The 19,965-nt window shown below is 40.3% G+C and overlaps 2 protein-coding genes across 3 annotated transcripts in view; both read left to right on the plus strand.

Moving 5' to 3' along the window:
- Nucleotides 1-18,822, plus strand: part of prdm11 (PR domain containing 11) — a 33,234-nt gene extending 14,412 nt beyond the window's left edge. Inside the window, exons 7-8 of one of the 2 annotated variants that reach the window (XM_048973081.1) lie at nt 10,732-11,313; nt 12,553-18,822. In XM_048973081.1, the coding sequence (XP_048829038.1) occupies nt 10,732-11,313; nt 12,553-14,714 (2,744 nt within the window). In that variant the 3' untranslated portion in view covers nt 14,715-18,822. The remainder of the gene's footprint in view (nt 1-10,731; nt 11,314-12,552) is intronic. The other variant, XM_048973082.1, reaches the window with a different exon arrangement.
- On the plus strand, nt 1,992-8,533 carry LOC125706416 (uncharacterized). Its single transcript, XM_048973111.1, has 2 exons — nt 1,992-6,424; nt 7,205-8,533. The coding sequence occupies exons 1-2, from the start codon at nt 5,905-5,907 to the stop codon at nt 7,927-7,929; spliced, it is 1,245 nt and encodes a 414-aa protein (XP_048829068.1). The 5' UTR covers nt 1,992-5,904; the 3' UTR covers nt 7,930-8,533.
- Nucleotides 18,823-19,965: the final 1,143 nt, after the last annotated feature.

The raw sequence follows: 19,965 nt of genomic DNA on the forward strand, positions 1-19,965 counted from the left end.
TTTTCATGTATGTGGGAACATTCATTAGAATTAGGGATGTAACAATACCAGAAACTCACAGCAGGATAATATCAGGATAAAAGTTTCACAATACGATAATTATCATGATATTAAAAAAAAGAAGAAAACTAATTAATAATCTACATGTTTGTTTATATCAAATTAGTTCTTCCTTTTAACATAAAATGCTTCTGCTTTTCTTCATTAGTGAATTATCCAGCTATGACCTTAAGCCTTTGCCAGAACTTAACAATAATTGTCCTTTGCAATGAATGACTGAGCAATGCATGTAATTATGAAACAAAAACGAGGAGTCAGTAGTTCCTTTATAAAATATTAATTATTACTGCAGCTGGATCTTTTAATCAAAACTTAACCTGCAATTCCGAAGTAGTGTGTTGTGCCATTTTTCCGCCGGGTCTGTTTTCAAAACGTCAAATATAGGCCATGCCCATACATACTAACATGCTAAATAATGCGTGAGATCAGTGGACGTGTAATATACCGTTCAGTTCAAGGAATAACAATGTCCAAAGGTTAATATACAGTTCAATTCAGTCCATCATATCCTAACTGCATACATTGTAAGAAATTCAAAGTTCCCTCTACTAATCCTTGACTGTTGCTCCATGGGTCTAGCTCGCCATCCTGCTATAAACTCCGTTTGGTGAGTTCCTGTTCAGCGAAGCACATGCAAGAATATCTGTTGCAAATCTTCAGAAGTGTCAATGTAGCATGTTATGTGGTGTATCTTCTTACACCGCATAATTTGCTAAACTTGATTTTACAGCTTTTCTTTTTACTATATTCTAAATCTTATGGCAGCGTATTCTAAATCCTAGGGCAGCACGGACGGAGCTCATATGAGAGAAATAACCATGTGATGTCAGACTGTTACGATATTAACCATGATAATGGTGTCGAGGTATTTTTTTATCGCGATATTACATTTATCGTTACTTTGTATTCTAATTAGGGATATAAGCTGGCTGTGTCAACAAGATAGCCCAGCTGTCTTGTTTACAGTCACTGATGGTTAATGGACACAGTGCAATTATTAATAATAATGAATCACTAATGAATGTCACATAGCATGAATTGTCCCCCATAGTTTAATGCTTAAAGCACACTTAACTGGACATGTTTGTATCTTTTAGGTTAATATTTATTAGTCCATTAATTCTATGTTTTGTACTTTAAACAGACACAGTATAGTTATTAATAGCAATAGGAAAGTATTGCAAGGAAATGCAAAACTATTGTGAGAGAACTGAAAACGATTTTTTTTAAATTCCCACCCAGACCTCTCACTGTGTACCACAGCTGATCTGTAGAAAAAAAACACACATATCACTACTCAGAAATATGTACAGTGGTGCCTTGACTTATATTCGTTCCGTGACAGAACTCGTAACTCAAATTATTCGTATGTCAAATAAGTTTTCCCCATTGAAATGAATTGAAACGCCATTAATCAGTTCCGTACCCCCAAAAACACCCCTTTTTTGTTACATATTTTTAAATAAGAAAAATGTGCTTATAAATAATTATTGCAGATTGTAGAAGTGCTACGCTCGTACTGCTTTGCTAAGTCAACTACACACACACCTTGGTCATGGTTTTTGATAATTTCTTGATTTTGGTCATATCGCACACGCACTGCCCTACTAAGAAGCTCTCTGTACTAATGGTAATTTAATTAACATGAATAGGCAACAGTTATGGTGGTTTTGTCTACTCTGGTGGTCCATCATCCAGTATTGCAACCGTGTGTTTTCTCTGCAGCTCCTGCACAGCACAAGTGCAGCTGTGGTATGCCATCGAAACTCTGCACAGTGTACAAATCACCGTTTTGTTCTGTGATAATTTACTTCCATAATTATGTAGTGATATTAAAGGAAAACATTTGTTATAATGAATTGAGGCATTTTAGAAATCATAAAGGTAATTTCATTAAAATAATTAAAAAAAAAGATGTGTCTTTAAAATATTGATGTTGACGCATTTTCAGCATCAATGTCAACATCTGCGGCGACTAATCGCAGCATCCTAGGTTGCACAATTTAGTGAAGTAAGTTCAGACTTTATGCAGGTGCCAGTCATTATGCAAAATTAGTGTAATTGGAATCCCAGAATGCTTTGTGGTGTGTCAAGACGTGACAAATCTCAATACCAAGAAGGCAAAGACCATATTTGTGTTCTTGGCAAGACCAGTCTTGCTAACTTGCCATGCAAGAGCGAACTTGGGGGGCAATGAATCATGAGATTAGTCTCATTTGATGAGGATGCCACCAATGTATTCTTGATATTTGGGGTGGAGCAAGACCACATCTGGAGAATATTTATCGTCCTCTGTACTTATGTTCTTAATATTGGATCTGGTCTTTGGAAATGGAAGATGACTTAAAACAGGAACACAAGTAAGGTAAAGTAAGCATATTCATATTCACCAGTGGTACGATCTTAATGTCACATACTACCTGGCCAGCATTTTTCTGTCAAGGGTCAGCTGATACCTGTTGTTCATGGTAAAAATAGAGCTTGATGCCAGACTGAAAGGTTTTCCCCAGAAGGCTACCAGAATAAGGCCAGATCTCACAAGCCTGAGTCGTATTGTTATGGAAGGCAGTTTTCAACAGGCCTGTGCTTAATTCTTCGGTATCTGTGAAATAGATTAGTGGTATTTTTAAAGCAAGAAATAAAAACGCATGTCACATAGCACTTTTAGTTGTTAACATTTTGTTTTTCTTTATGGAGCAACCCTCGTTTTGTCAGTCTGTTTAATACATTTCCACCAGTTACTATGTGTGTGTTATGTGTTATTTTTGAGGCTGCCAGCACATGCTGTAAAAGTGCTAGTAACATAGTGTGTGTGTCATACAAGACATATTTAATGTCAAAGGGTGAACTTTGTTTGGTAATTTCAGTGAATATTCACTTGCTGGGCTCATTATTTTGAAATTGTTAAATGAACAGGGCTTTGTACCAATCCCAGACTCTCAAGTTTTATTATTCAAATGTGTGGTTCATTGATCTGTATGAATATTCGTTATGTATGTGTAGAATCTATTCAGCCACCCATGAACACGTCAGTTTGTCCAGTCAGGGTCCTGTTGTTGCAGGCAGTCCCAGGCAGGATAAAGGCAGGTGTTCTCCCAGACCTGGATACAGGAGCCACCTCCTCCCCCCACCCTCCACCTCCCCTGTCTGCCACTGGTCAGTCTAAAGTTAACAGTTTAGCTCACAGCCTCTTGTTGAACTGTGGGAGAAACCCTTAACAACACAAGAGCACACTACTTCCTGACAGACACACACTCTGACTGCTGCTGTCACTCTATTAAATGAATGTTTATTATTATGACTGTCTTGGTAGTAACTGTAATTGAAAGTAAAGCACTCAAGCTATCATCTAGAGGACAACTGGCTCAGATGTGTGTAGTGAGCTAGTTAGCTCTACATCTGCAGTTCTGTGCTTGCAGAATTCCTCACAGCCTGAGCTGAGCTGAGCTATACAAAGATACCTATTATGCCTCAGTTATATTCTATATAGATGTCATGAAGCTATGTAACCAATAATTGCAGTGTATTGCAGCTAATCTCCTGAGACATGTTGGCCTCTTTGTGCAATGTGAGCCACATGATTTGAATCAGACATCTTCTCCTCTGTAAATTATAACTAGAAGAGTTTCTGTGTCATGCATTTCTGTCAAATTGATGGCATGTAGGTACATGCTCAGGACACTGGGATCTCACAGACATTTGAGGTCCTTTTATCTTTGAACTGCAGCGGTCCAGTTGATGATGTGCAGTTCCAGAGTCTGTTGTCTTTATAGAAAACAAAGTTTCTTGGTTTTCTGCAATGTGATAAGCAATGCCTGCATTGTATTCCTGGACGGGAAATAAAAATGGTTTTGGGAACGGTCCATACACATTTAGTGTGATAACTCAAAAATTATCTGAAGGATCTTTGCACACATACTGTATGAGTGAACTGAATTGAAGTAATGCTGCTTACTCGCAGTAAAGGGAAGGGTGACTGCAGATGGCATTTGACCTTGTGAATGTGATAAGCCAAAAATATTCAATGGATCTTCTTATTACTTCACAAAAATATTATATGGATGAAGATTGACACCTGGTTTTATTTTCATACAAATTGCACCAAAGGAAGGAATTGGCATATATAGGAGAAACTTGGTCTTGTGAACACAGTAACTGTAAACGTATTTCATGGATCTTTTCCAATCTTTGCAGGTATATTGAAAGGGTGAGAAACTGGAATTTTGATTACATTAGTGTTATAACTGAAAATTATTTGACAGATCTTTTTTAACTTTAACTTTTTTAAAACATAAATTGAGAAATGAGTGCAACAAAAAAATATGCTGTGCTCTCTTAATTTTTTCAATGGCTGTATGTTTAAAAATCAATTTAAAGTTTACCTCCACTGCTTATGCATGAGCACTGCATGTCATAAATGTCACCCTGGCAGTTTAAATCACTCCTAGATGGGTTTAAGAGAAATTTCAGAACTCTATTTTACTTTATTAATACTACAGTATTTTTTACAACAAAATCACATTGCTATATTTACAACAAAATATGCATGCTGTCCTAGTCCATTAAACAATACGTTAAAGTATATTAATCTTTTCTTGTATCTGTCTTTCCGACCAGACCGCATTATTATTATTTTTTACTTTGTTTATCGTTGTTTTCTGAGTTCCTAACTTTTTTTAAGATTGCGGTTGTGTTGTGCTTCAGAGGCAGGCTATAGTTTCCCATTCCTAGGTTATTTGCCTAGCCAATCAACAAAAAATGTGTTTCAGGTCCTACCCCAAAGTACCAAAGAAGTACCCCAGCATGGTTCTATTATAAAATAGGCTTTGTATTATTGATTTTGCCCATCTGTAGGCTTATGTAGGTGTTATAAGCATGTTTAAGGTAGGCTAGGCTAGGGTATGATGTTTGTTAGGTTAGGTGTATTGTGTTAAAATGCATTTACGCCTTAAGATTTTTTCGCCTTGCGATAGGTTTATCAGAATGTAACCTCATCATAACCCGGCGAGCATTTGTATATGTTGAGGCTCATTAACCAATACTGATTGACACAAATATACTACCAAAGTCCATTAGCCAACAGACACTGAATGACACTAATATACATCAATGGCTCATTAACCTACAGACATTGAATGACACTAGATAAATTATGAAAGACTTGATGTTTACCGCATCAAATTAGAAATGACTGCAATTGTAATCCAGCTCAGATACTCACTGCAAAAAAATGATCATTACGCCAAAAATGTTGGCTTTCCACAGAACCTGTCTAAATGACGTAAAACGGCAGCACAAAATTGCTGAAACAAACAGAACCTGGGTCTTCCTTAATTTCGGATTAAAAAGCTGCCTTCGTTTTGTGCATTTTCATTGGCTAATCTTTGAATTGCATTTGTCATTTTGTTGTTATTCTGGTTGAATGCTCTTTTATGATGAAGCCTGAAAAAGGGATGTTATCACTCCATTCTGTTGTCTCTGGATATCAATGTAAAGCAAAGACGAAGTTGGGTCTGCGTGCCGAATTACATCTGACAGACACGACACATCCCAATAGGAGACATTTCAAAGGACTTCGCGTTGCATGTGCCCCTCGACTCTTTACCCATCGGTCATACAGAGCTCAAACTAATAACGGCATGTTGCTGTCTCTCGCTTTCTCTCTGTCTAGCAGTTGAAAATGGGGGGGATCTACCTGTTTGGTCGAGCCCCTGGAACGTGACCGCACGGGACAGGGAGGCCACGCTGGCACTTATAGAGCATTACGGGTCAGCAGACATCCAGGGTTTGCTAAGTGATAGGAGCACCAAAACCAAACAGGTGTTTGAGATCATAGCAGGCCGGATGGCGGTGCAAGGCTTCCTCATCAGCGGGGATGCTTGGAAAGCAGGTGAACGCTGCTTCCAGAAGTGGCGCAACATGGAACGGACATACAAGGACTATGTCCTGGCCCGGCGCAAGACTGACGCTGGCCGGCGAAAGCAGCCCGAGTTCTTTGAGCAGTTCCATGCCCTCATGGGCCAGCGGCTGAGCTCGAAGCTCGCAACAGTGGCGACCAGCTCACTCCCACTGGGAGACACATCCGAATCCAGCATAACTGATGGATCTCCCACCCCCTCCACCCCCCTGTATACCATAGTGGTCCCGGCCAGTAGCTCCATCACAGTCGGCATCCCTTCCAACACAGGCTCCGAAGCAGAGAACTGTGTGCAGGCAGGTACAACAGAGACTCGTTTGGGTAGGAAATGGACAAAGGACAGGGTCCCACAGCCCAAACTCCTCCAGTCACATGGGCAGAAGGACAGTGAGGCAGAACAGCGTGTCCAAAAGGCAAAGAGGAGGTCTTTGCTGGGTGAAAGCAAAGGTAGGTCTGTTATTGGAATTAACTTCTGATTAAGGCTATCCTGCTGGGTTTCAGGTCTCAGCTATGAAAGTTCCTTTCCCTAAGTAGTTTTCTACAGATGCTCTGAATGCAAAGTTAAGTCTTTGGAACATTTCATGCCAGCTGAACATTTTTTAACATCTCTATGTTAATTTCTCGACCTGTTGTGTTACAGGTGTTGTTATCTGTATGTTAGATGTTAGCATGTTCATCATGGACCTGCATCTGAGATGATGTAGGCCAGGGATCTCCAGCCCCAGTCCTGGAAAGCCCCAGCCCTGCATAGCTTAGTGCTCTCCCTGTTCCATGAAACCTGATTCAACTGATGAAATGGGTGGTAATTAGCAGAGAAATTGAATCAGTTGTGTTAAATGAGAGGAAACCCAAAGATGTGCATAGCTGGGGCCCTCCAGGACTGGAGTTGGACCCCTGATGTAGACTGGCATAATTGTCTAATTTGTGTTCTCATTCTTGTTAAACAAAGTCACAGCAAGGTGCAGCATGATGATGAATAGTTGTGTTGTGGTTAACTTTCTGTGTATTTGTGCTGTGAGTGAAAAATATTACAAAACATTTTGGTCGTCAATGACATTCCTTCATCACTCTGGCTTCTAGTGCTATGGAGGGGCCACTTTTATTGGTTAAACTATTTTTTCAAATGGAAACATGCATAGCGTAGCATAGCGTCGAGCTCTCGTACTTTGATATGCAACAACCACCCTTGGTTTTCAGAGGTTAACAGTTATTTTTCTGTTTGTCCAGCTGTTGAAAATGGCATGGTTCTACCCGTGTGGTCGGACCGTAAGGTCAGCAACCAGGACATGGAGGCCACTGAAGCTCTGGTGCAGCTTTATGGGTCTCCGGAGATCCAGGGTCTGATTAAGGAGAACAAAACCAGGACCAAGAAGATTTTTGAGATCATCGCCAGTCGCATGGAGGAGCAGGGCTTTACCATTGGCGATGGGCCCAAAAGAGCTGGGGAGAGATGCTTCCAGAAGTGGAGAAACCTGCTGCGGGCTTACAAAGAATATGTTTCTCATCCCATGAGGCCTGACACCGCCAAGAGGAGGCCGCCCCCTTGCTTCGAACAGCTCCACAGCCTTGTAGGCCACAGGGTGGGTCTCCAGTTACCGGCTGCCAATGACTTCCCCACCCCTGACGGGGCAGATGATGCAGAGGTGGAAGGTGCCTGCCAGCCCATGCTCAACATAGTGGAGGTCCCCGACAGCCCCCTGAACAGGGTTAGTCCCCCGTCTGCCACCTCCTTCCATACTGGAGAAGGTTTTACCAGAGGCCAAAAGCGGAGGAGGCTCAGTGATGTAGCCATGCTGCTTCAGGAGTACAGGGAGGACGCTAGGAGGAGGGAGCGCGAGAGAGACAAGAAGACGGAGGAGAACTTTCAACAGCTGCTCTGCATCTTGCACCAACAGCATACTGAGAGGATGACCATGATGAGGGACCTGATTAATGCTGTCAAGAAGACATAAATCCCTTGTTTACGCTGAATCTTGCATTTTATACACATTATTTTATATATTTTTTTAATTCTTCATAAATAAACTACTTGGTTGTGCGTTATATATGTCAGGGCACCTTAATGATAGCGAGCTCAGTCTCCTTGGTCACACAGCCCATCTCACTGTCTGTGAGGCTGTGAGTGACCAGGAACAGCCCAGTGAAAAGCAGCTCACGTTACAGGATTCCTTCATGCCAGCGCAGTCAGCTTGCAAATTTGCACATTACCCAAAATTGTTCCTGGGAGATGTCTGTGCTGAGGACTGAGTCAGAGAGTGGGATTGGCATTTCCACAGGCTAATCCGCCATGAGCTGGAGTAGAATGCTGTTTGTTCTTGGAATCATTGTCATGGAGTTTTTATTGATGCTGTTCAGGAAGGACTGTCTTACTTGTGCACTTGGAGCCTGTGGTGTCATGTCCTGGTTGTTTATTTTGGGACATTCGTGGAATGCTTATGGTTTAGTGTTATGTGAAGAAGACTCCTTGTATTTGTTGGAAGGTGCTAGATTCCGCCAATTCTGTACGAGTAGTATATCTGCATGAATAAACCTGTAGATTGTGTTACAGCCACTAAAGTTTCCATTGTGTGAAATTCATTTGTACACAAAATCAAGACAAACCCAGAAACCAGGAGTTTCTTACTGTGACTGCGGGAAGTCATGTAATATGTAATAGAGCATTCTTGGTGCAATGTAGGCACAAAAAATCTTATTAGCTTTCATATATGTATGTACATTATTCATCCATAACAGAGAATTATTATATTTAAAAATAAATTAAAGTAGTTAAGGAATACAGCCAGTCTCTAAACTTTCAAAATGACTTACAATCACTTGATTTCTTGATACTGCCAATTTTACCCATGTCAAATAATTTGGTTGTTGAGGTTGATATGTGGGAATACAGCTGTTATCATTGTGTGATTGTAGTTCTTGATTCCCTAGTCTCAGAGCGGATATAAGAGTGGTGATTTTCACTGAGTGTGGTGTCCTTCATCTTGTGTGTTCTCTGCAAGCCCATGTCTCTTGGCTTTCCCCACACTTAATAAAAATTGATGGAGCCATATTCCTGTTCGAAGCATCCACTGCAATCACGTGTCTTCAGTAGACCGAAGGCCTGGTCTGCAGCTACCTTCACTGCATTGGGGACCTCAGGTGAGACTCTTGCCGAGGCAGCCACTAGTATGTTCTTTCACTCTATTTTATTTGAGGAATTTCAGGTCAGTTCTGAAATCTGACTGACAGCCCTCTTTCTCTAATTTAACATTGTTCTTACCCTTCAAGTATATATTCGTTTTTTAATGTCTGCTATTTTGAGAAACTCCAATCTCTGTTTCAAGTCAGTCGTTATAAGAATTTGACCATGTTTAACGTCGTAACTCTACTGCATCAGTAGTACAATGAGTTTGTCCCACAGGCTTTCTACATGTTTGGGTTATGTATAATATGGGTTTGATAGTGAGGAAATGCAAAGTGATTGTCCTTGGAGGCCTCAATACACTATGGTGATACCAAAAGACATGAGATCTTCTATAGTGCAATTCTCAGTTATATAAGGTGGGTCATTTTTTTTCTTACAGACTTGTTCGGTCCAGCCCTGCAGGAGGGCTCCTGGAAGGAGGAAAATGGGGAAGACAAATGCAAACTCTCAGTGAAGACGAGCTTTGACCACATGTTGTACCTAAAGTTCTGTTAATAACCCTCCCCCATTGGTTTGTTTCATTAAACGGCAGATTACTTATTGGTTGATGGATATTGATGATTATAAAATAAGAATCAGCTATAAAATCAGAATCCTCTTTCTGAAAATGGTGTTTTTTTTTTGCTGTGGTGAAACCAGTCAAAAGTAATTTGATATCTGAAATCCCATTGCAATAAAGATTTTATGTGATTTTTTAAGTGATTTTTTTTTTCCAAAATGAAAAATTGTGCTTTTTTTGAGTTATGATTGTGGTTATACAGTAACTGTTGATCACCACTGTCCTGTTGCCCCAAAAGATTTAAGTGTGGTTAAAATATATAAAATACAACTGTGTTTTGGGATGCACTACACTGTTTAATTGCATTTTTCTGAATGGAAGCGGTGTAGTCCCCATATACATGATAATGCATTCTTAATGGCTTATGGAGGCAAGCCATTACACCGCCTGAAATAACTGTCAAACGCTATGGCTATCATCTTTAATCTATATGCCACACAGCACAATAGCATCTCAACATTTTATTTATGTTTCGGTTTTAAAATAGACACTATAATTTAGTTATGTATTCTTGGAGCCCAGCAAACCAGGCAGATCACATTAAGAATCTGTTTTTAATATTTATTATAATATATTTGAACTCAAAACTACCTTTGCAGCAAGAATAAGAAGATGATTCCTTTAAAGAGGAGTCTCTCCTTCCATGTATCCCCATTACATTTCTTAATATTTAATAATCATGCCTGGGGGCTTCCACCAGTGCTGACTGCACTGCACCAGTGTTTCTTAAAGGTGCTGAAGAGAATTGCGCCTGGTTGTATGTGATCTTTTTTCTCCACATTTGTCCTTCAGGTATGTAATCTGGGTTTTCACTTTCATTCATTGTTTTATTCTTTCATTTAAAAATCATTTTCCCATGCATTTCCTTGGGAATTTGGGTTTACAGAACGTAAATGGTCTGGGCTTAATCGCTGGAGGTCCTTCAGCGTTCGTCCTGTTAAGCCTGACAGTACACGTGCTGCCTGCATTCATATCAGTGAGCTATGTGCGTGACTTTCTGCTGCTGTGCTGCAGGTGGGCCGGGCACAAGGAAATGTGAGGGGCCTCCCCAGCGAGAGACAAAGGGGCCAGTACTCAGATCAGCGCTACACGGGAGGCGCACGCTCAGCAGGCAGGCTAACGAGGAGGGTGACTGCCAGCTGCAGACTAAGAAGAAGAAGATTGACCTCATTTTTAAAGACGTTTTGGAAGCATCGCTAGAAGACTCCAAAAACATAGACAGTCCACTGAACAGCACTTTTCCTCTAAGGCGAACCAAGGGGCAGCATGCCTCCAACCTCCAGCCCAAAAGCTTGTTGACCCAAGCCTCACCCTACCTGAAAGAGCAGGAGTACAAGCCGCTGGGGCTTGCTGCCAGCCCGGAAGGAGTGGAGGGTGATCTGGGTCCAGGCTGTATCAAGCTGGAGGGCCAGAATGATGGCCCCAGCTTGTCTTGCGAGGGACCCTCCACCTCATTTTGTCCAAACTGTGTGAAGCTGAAGAGGAGGATTAGGGAGCTGGAGGCAGAGCTGGAGCGCCTGAGGGCCGGCCCTCAGGCGGAGCCTGTGAGTCACGTCCCTCCCCAGCCTGAACCGCCTCTGCTCGATGAGCAACAAGGTAGGTCCTGGATGGACGTCCAGAACCGCAACCCTTATAACTCTAGGACTGGTGCATCTATAAAAGAAGTAGCCTTTGTTCTCAATCAAATTGCTCTGGATCTTTTATCCTCTTTTTCATCTGATTTTAGCATTTTTCTTTACTTCATTTTGTCTCCACCCACATATTCCTTTAAAAATGATAATGGTACCCAACTGCATGATTTCAACCAAAGCTTGTGCTCAAACCTTTTAATGGACAAGTGGGAAAAGTATAAACGTGGAATTGGTAGAATAATTGGAATTTAGCTTCAGGACATGAAACAGAGGAGTTGTGACTTATGGGCTCCTTGGTGCACCCTGGAACGATGCTCCTCAAATCATCACTGCTTATATGGGTCCATGTTTCAGACATAGTGTGACTACTCAAGGTTTTGATTGGTTTGCGCCTACTGGGAGTTTGTGTCTTTGATCTTCTGTATTTCCATTTGAACTGCACACTAATGTTACTAACTACTGTCAGTACATATTAAAGCACTGAAAAACTGTGTTTGGTATTTATTTAGCCGCTCGTCAACATTTAGGAGGCGTTAAGTTTTTGCTTTGGTTATGGCCAACATGGACCGATTCAAATGTAAAATAATAAAAAGATGTTTGCCATCTCTCTGTCCGCCATAATGCACATGCCAGTTTGATTGGGGGTAAACTTTAAGAATTCTTTTAACCCTCTGGAGTCTGAGACCTCTCACCCACTTTCAAAGTAGTCTGCCATAGCCTAACATTTTTAAATATTTCACTTATTCAAAAAACATTTATCCCAAAGTGCTACTAATGCTTTTACTCAGCAAAAACTCTAAAAAGCACTAATGATCTGAGACCACTTATAATGACATTATTCTGATTATTTTGTTAAGATTGACTTTAATTCACAGAAACTTTCTCCTTAGCAGAAAACAACCTTTCCAGGATTTGAAACGCAAACTTACTGTCTTTGTGTCAAATATGTAAATTAGTGTTTTGTCTCAGATCTGAGATGCAAATAGTTTATTCAGAAGCATAACTTAAGTTAGGCCATGTTTTCCATTCATTCAAAAAAGAAAGAACATTTTAAATAATTACGGAAATAAGAATATTGTTGATTTATGGATGCAAATGAATGCTAATTGAGCCTCGGCAAATTGTCTTCCTTCTGCAAATGTTTGTTCTTGTTAGCATTGGCATGCTAGCACTGAAACGGTCTTTATGTTCTTTTCTCATCTAGCGGCAGAAGCCATGACCCCGATCCCAGTAACACTAGATGATGATGACCAAGATATGGATTCTGCTGATGAGTCCATCACTGCCGATCTCATGGTGACCGCAGAAGAGTCCTCCAAGCTGATGGCCGGGCCAGGCAGACGGATACGCCGTTTCAAGCAGGAGTGGCTGAAGAAATTCTGGTTCCTGCGCTACTCGCCCACACTCAACGAAATGTGGTGTCACGTTTGTCGCCAGTACACTGTCCAGTCGTCGCGCACCTCAGCCTTCATTATTGGCTCCAAGCAGTTCAAAATTCATACCATAAAGCTGCATAGCCAGAGCAACCTGCACAAGAAGTGTCTACAGCTGTACAAGCTGCGCATGCACCCAGAGAAGACTGAGGAAATGTGCAGGAACATGACGCTGCTCTTCAATGCTGCTTACCACCTGGCCCTGGAGGGCCGGCCTTTCTCCGACCTCCGACCCCTGGCTGAACTGCTCAAAAAGTGCGAGCTCAAGGTGGTGGATCAGTACATGAATGAGGGTGACTGCCAGATCCTCATCCACCATATTGCCCGGGCACTGAAGGAAGACCTAGCAGAGAAGATCCGCCTGTCCCCCTTCCTCAGTGTCATCATGGATGGTCAGAACAATGACCTGCTGACAGACACAGTGGCTGTCTATGTACAGTTCATCACTAGTGATGGCCCTCCTGCTACAGAGTTCCTCTCTGTGCAGGGACTCAGCTGTACTACAGCCGACGGGTATCTCCAGGCTATAGACCGGGCATTTTCTGTGCTAGGCCTGAGGCTGCAGGACATGTTGATAATTGGCTTTGGCATTGATGGGTCCAATATTTCTTCTGTAATGAGAGCAAACATCTACATTTCTATGAGAAGGACTTTCCCTTGGGTGTTTTGTTTGCCAGTGATGATCCATCGACCACACCTAGAGGTGCTGGATGCCATCAGTGGCAAAGAGCTCTCCTGCTTGGAGGATTTAGAGAACAATCTTAAACAACTGCTCAGCTTCTATCGCTACTCCCCTCGCATGATGTGTGAGCTTCGCGCTACCGCGCCAACTCTCTCAGAGGAGACCGAATTTCTTGGTGACATACGAGCCATCCGTTGGATCATTGGAGAGCCAAATGTTTTAAATGCCCTTATCAAGGACTACCTAGAGGTAGTGGCACACCTTAAGGAGGTTAGCAGCCAGACTCAGAGAGCCGACGCAGCAGCTATCGCCTTGGCTCTCCTGCAGTTCCTTATGGACTACCAGTCCATCAAACTCATCTACTTCCTCCTGGATGTCATAGCTGTCCTCTCACGTCTGGCATTTATTTTTCAAGGGGAATATCTTCTAGTCTCCCAGGTGGATGCAAAGATTGAGGAGGCCATTCAGGAAATAGGGCGTCTCGTGGACTCCCCAGGGGAATATCTGCAGGAGTTTGAGGAGAACTTCAGGGAGAGCTTCAATGGTGTTGACCTGAAGAACCTGCGAGTGGCTGAGTCCAAGTTCCAGTCTATCCGAGAAAAGATCTGTCAGAAGAGCCAAGGTATCTTAGCTCAGCGCTTCGATGCACGAAGCCGCTTAGTTGTCAAAGCTTGTCAGGTTCTGGACCTAGCCACTTGGCCACGCAACAGGGATGACCTTCGAGTCTATGGTGAGGAAGAGATCTTGCTCATCTTTGACCACCTGGAGGCCATCCCTTTAGCAGACCGAGAGGTTGCCCATGACAGGGCAGATGAAAGGGGCAACTTAGTGGTTGAGTGGAGGGACCTCAAGGCAGATTACTACAGCATGAATGGCTTCAAGGAGGTTGCTGGTCATATCTGCCGATACAAGCAGCGCTTTCCCCTTCTGAACCAGATAGTGCAGATTGTCCGGGTCCTGCCTACCTCTACGGCCTGCTGTGACAAGGGGAGGGTGTCTCTGCAGAGGGTGAGAAGGAACAATCGCTCGCGGCTCACACTGGACCAAGTGAATGACCTGCTGATGCTAGCTGTCAACGGGCCACCTATCGTCAGTTTTGACAGCAAGCGGGCACTGGATAGCTGGTTTGAGGAGAAGTCAGGGAACAGCTACTCACTGTCCACAGAGATGTTGAGCAGGATGTCAGCAGCTGACCAGAAGTCTCTTCTGCATAGCATAGATACAAACACAGAGTTTTATCCAGACATGTGACTGGAAGTATTGAACCATTTAGTCCAAAAAGCCATCCCACAGAGGTGTCACATGACCCCAAGATTATTTTGTTGCTGCTAAGATATGATTGTCTTGTTTTATGAGTGAAAACCAGTTAGTAAAGTTCTGTGTTAGTGTGTAGTTTATGCAAAAGTTACAAACACAAATATTCGGATATATAAATGTTTATTTATGTATTTACACTGCAGATATTAAACCTGCTCAAAGGAAATTCATTTATCTATGGATTGTAGAAGAATCTTCCGAAGGTATTTTAACTTTTTCAGAGCAGATTTTTAAAGATATAGATTTTTATATAAAAACATTGTATATTCAGTTATGAAATGTACCCTTTATAAAATGGATCACAGTAGTAAAAGCTGGTGGTAAATTTAAACTTAATTGAGGGGGGGGGGTGTCAAAGCCTTGTTTTGTAACTCCCAACCAGCCAAGTATCTACCAATATAATGAAAATTACTTCAGTGACTAAGTGACCACCTCAGAGTTGGATCTCACATCCTGCCTAAACAATCAGTAAGCTTTTTGGTGAATATTGAGCGGGTGTTTGATTAAGCTCATAACAATTAAACAGATGTGGCATGTGGCACTAATGAGTTTGCCACGTCAGTGTCAAGCATGGTCTTCATAACTACATGCACACTTATTTGCTTTTCTGTGAGTTATACATGTTGAAACACTCAGATATTTTGAGAAATTGCACTTTGAGTGAGGCTGCTCAAACTAGGAGTGATTGTTGTCCAGTCTGGAAAAAAAATGCTACAGTCCAGACTTAGTCAGGGCACAACAATTTTTTTAAATTGTGATTGTTACCAAAAGATGTGGCTAAATAAGCAAGATGTGGTGCCAGGTTAAGGTATAAATCAACCAAGGAATGTCTCTTGTGGTTGTCAAAGTAATATCTGGTGTGTGGTATTGTTAAATGTGTCATTTTTAAGTTTTTAAGTAATCATGCCGCATTTGTCTATGCTTAAGCAATGTTTAAAAGCCATATGGGGTTGTGCCATAACAAGTTCCTGTAACTCATTTGGAATGTTAAATCTGTGCTGAAAATTGGTGTATATGCAGCCTGTTCTTATTGTATATATAACATATATACAATATAGTATATAATATATACAATATATAGTATATATATATATATATAATTTGCTTTACATTTGTTTTTGATAAGCCTTTGATATCGTGATAGTACTCTTAATAGTAAGCAATTACTTGCATAACAGTCGATAGCCTCAATCTGATAATCACCTTCCAATGTAATATTTATAGAAAGTTGTCCTCTCACTGATACACTGGATAAAAGATTTTTTTCCTATGCGATCAGTTTTGCTCACCATTCCATTTAGTTTACACGCCGTCTTCCCATTATATATGGTGGTGTAATATCAGGCGTGTCTCTATGTAGGGGCAGGCCACAGCTGAGGCTAACATGAGCCAAGTAATGAAAATTATTGTGCCTGCTATTGCTTGGTCATTGTAATACAGACTGCAGATAGGATAGGATTTAGATTACAAGGATATAGTGTATATTTAGGAGGGGTGTAACGGTACACAGAATACACAGTTCAGTACAAACCTCAGTTTTCATTTCACGTTTTGGTGCAGTTTTGGTACAGAAAAAAAATTATTATAAAAACTGCAAGCACACAATTAGGAACAGCCGCAATCCAAAGGCAATATGCCTGTCAACATGTCTATAACAAAACCGAAAAGATGCTTATTTTCACTTTGTGAAAACAAATATTTAAAATAAATGTTCTAGGGAAACCCAAATGTTCCCAAACCACCAATACTCAGCATTAGCAATAACCAACTCACAGCCACAATTATCACAGTGTTGTGGAACATGTACTGTACTTGTGAGTCTTGTTCTGCCCATGTCAATAAGTGCACCATTACAACCCTAATAGTAAGTCAAAATGACATATTCAGATGAAATGTAGCTGCATACAATCTATGAAGAAAATTAAATCACTTATCTTTTAGCCTATTATTATCCAGGCAAGTTTCCCTTTTGAACCCTCTGTTTTCAAAGAACTGATAAAATGTTAGCATTTCATTCCTTGTAACCTAAATTGGGTGTTGGGAGGCTGTTTTAAGAGAAAAAAACATCAGCTCATGCATATTCTCTTTGCAGTTAAAGCTAACTTTGCTGCATCGACATAACTTTTTGTAGGGTATCTTCCCTAAAGTTTTCTCATACTCTGTACGGTCATTTACTTTTAAGCTGTGACCAAGAATACTTCTATGTTATTTCTGCATGACTGAGATAATAGTTTGCTTGTGGTTCGTCAAGCCCAGAATCCACCTATAGTCTTTTTTTGTTCTTCTAATTTAATTAAGCAGGGATTTTTGAGAATTGGTCTGACTTTGAGAATGCACTTAAACATGCAGCGATGCAGCAAGCTTCCAAGTCTGTAATTGCGCCTCTGTATGAGCTGCGTATGTATGTATGCATGCTGGAGTCAGTGGGAATCTCCAAGCTAACGATTTTATTTGCCAGTGGCTGGATTCACTGTAATGTTACGATAGAACTAAGAAGAGTTGATCTGATAAGTATAGCCAAGAAATATTTAGTGAAGTGTATTGTACATGCGTACATGGAGAAAATCACGTATGCTGTACCTGCCTCTAGAGATTTTAATGACAATTTTTATATTAAATATTGTGTGTGCATGGGAAATAAATGTTTGATATTTAGTAGCAGGGACAAGTCATTAAATGTCAAGCTTTTTATGCCAAGATTTAAAGCTAAATGATGAATTGTATTCTCTAGATACCATCCAAAGGCATATTTATTCACATTTCCTCCTCTCCAAGATGGTTTTTGCTGAATAAATACATTTATTTTCTTTAGCAATTGCAAGGTTTGTCTGAAGCGTAAACCATGGCATGTTAAATGTAGTGGTGTACTTTAAAGGTCAATTTTTAATAAATATGTTAATATCGACAGAAAATAGAAAATGAAAAAAGGTTAGTAAAGAGGTTCAGCACGTACAAAACCTACGTTGTTTTGTCTCTGAAAACAATACAATAGGTTGGTGTGGTGTTTGTAGAGGCCAAGGAGAAAAAAATAAGTATGTTTTTGGATGAAGAGTCAGTCACCTCACAGTGAGGTATGCATTAGCAATGAATAAGCTCACCTTTTTATAGGGAGTAACTAAAAAATGCTATGCTCAGTCACTTTCAGTAAAGAATACAAATCCTGTTGAATCAATGGTATATTTGGTTTTGTTGGGACTGTTTCATTTTTTATTTTAGTGTAATGAAAATATACTCTTAATTGCATTTTATCAAGTGCACAAGTAACTCCAAGCTTTGTCATTTTGAATGCTAATGTCAATAAGTATCCTTTCTGTTATAACCCGGTTTTGTCTATGTTAAGTGGTATATATCTGCTTGTAATGTCTATATTGTAGATGCATTTATAGTTTATTGGTTTTGTTACAGTGTTTTTACGCTGTCTTACTCCTCTGTGAAAATTGTCGAGGCCATTTTGCGAGTTTATCCTGTGTGTGACCCTGTATTACACCTAAGTTGCTAAAGAAAAAGATACTGGATGAAATTGTAATTCAGTGCTAAACTTCACCAACCTCCTCTTCTTGAATTCGCTTTAACTTTCTTATTTGACACCTTTTTAGAAGTGAGCTTCTTGTACCAAACATATATTCCAAAACGGAGGCACTTTTACTGACAAAATAGAGACAATGTCACAAATGCAGAAGTTGCATTGGTTATTGTACAATGACATGAAAATAATTATGTTCGTTTTAATGTTGACTGTTTGGGCCTGACTTGGCATGTCTGTAAGGAACTTTTTAGCTGTGAATGGTTGAAACTTTTTTCTGCACTTATTTTCCTGTTTTGTAGAGGGAGTATGTGGAATATTGGAAATATGTACACAAATTTCTATGCTACATTTCAACAGTACCTATTTGAAATACAAAAATATTTAACACTGGAGAAATATTAAGCTATATATAAGATATAAACAAACACATGTATGATACATAAACCTACTCAAAGTTACAGTGTTACGTTATCTCTATCAAACAAATATTAATAAAACTTGATACCTTTTCTATTATGCGTTTTCTCTTTTGTTTTTGTATCCTGGGGAATGGGGGGGGTGAGGTCAAATTAGCTCAAATTCATCCTGTTCATCTGATCCATATTCCAGACAATTATTAAGTATAAAATAATTATAAAAGGTTGACTCCAATTTGCTGTGAGGTTCTGTAAACACATTGTTTGGGCCTGACTTGGCATGTATGTAAGGAACTTTTTAGCTGTGAATGGTTCAAACTTTTTTCTGTACTTATTTTCTTGTTTTGTAGAGGGAGTATGTGGAATATTGGAAATATGTACACAAATTTCTATGTGACATTTCAATAGTACCTGTTTCAAATACAAAAATATTTAACACTGGAGAAATATTAAGCTATATATAACATATAAACAAAGAGACCAAGACATTTTTAGAGACACTGAATGTGTCATTCTATCATGTGCTGACAGGTATGATGTATTGCACAGCTAAGGTCCATCTGTGGTTCGGTGCCTATATAGGTCTTCGATAGCTCCTTCCTGTTTGTGTTTGCTGCTCATATCTTTGCTCTCTTTCATAACCATCAGCATCTCGCTGCCCTTTCTGGTCTATAAGCCCAGGTAGAGCACACAGGCTTAAACACTGTCAGATATCATTTATATCTATATATCAGACATCACTGATGGCTACTTACCTAAATGGTGGGCTCTGTGACATGGCGTCTTTGTGAAGTTCTGGCACATTAACTTTAGTACATGAAGACAGAGGAAAATGAAAATTGTGCTAAGCTGGAGTCATCGCTGCTATTCAGAGAAACTCGAGCACAGTGTGAGCTGGTAGCCTCTTCCCTCTTTCATAGATTTCCTTAGCAGATGAATTTCCTTCATTCCAACAATAGCAATAGCAAAGGATACCTGAAACCTTTTAATTAACACCCCACAACCATGAAGAGTATCCCATTAGATGGATGGATGGATGATCTCAGATGCCAAAGTAATAAAAGAGTTTAGATGCAATTTGGTTGTTTGCTGGTCCATTATCTTGTTGAACTAGTCTCTCTTTTCTGTTTCTGCATAATTAAAACATTAATGGTCAAGTGCCAATGGCCTACATTGTTTCTAAGTTGTAAGTCAAAGGACATCCTACACTTCAAATTTAGTGGGAAATAGTCACTGCACTGAT

The sequence above is a fragment of the Brienomyrus brachyistius genome, chromosome 13 (genome assembly GCF_023856365.1).
Source record: "Brienomyrus brachyistius isolate T26 chromosome 13, BBRACH_0.4, whole genome shotgun sequence".
NCBI classification, from domain to species: domain Eukaryota; kingdom Metazoa; phylum Chordata; class Actinopteri; order Osteoglossiformes; family Mormyridae; genus Brienomyrus; species Brienomyrus brachyistius.

Excerpts from the sequence above, each read along its gene's own strand:
- LOC125706416 (XM_048973111.1), top strand. The coding sequence starts at position 5,905 with ATGGCGGTGCAAGGCTTCCTCATCAGCGGGGATGCTTGGAAAGCAGGT. Across the intron at positions 6,425-7,204 it reads TTTGCTGGGTGAAAGCAAAG|CTGTTGAAAATGGCATGGTT; the intron begins GTAGGTCTGTTA and ends CTGTTTGTCCAG.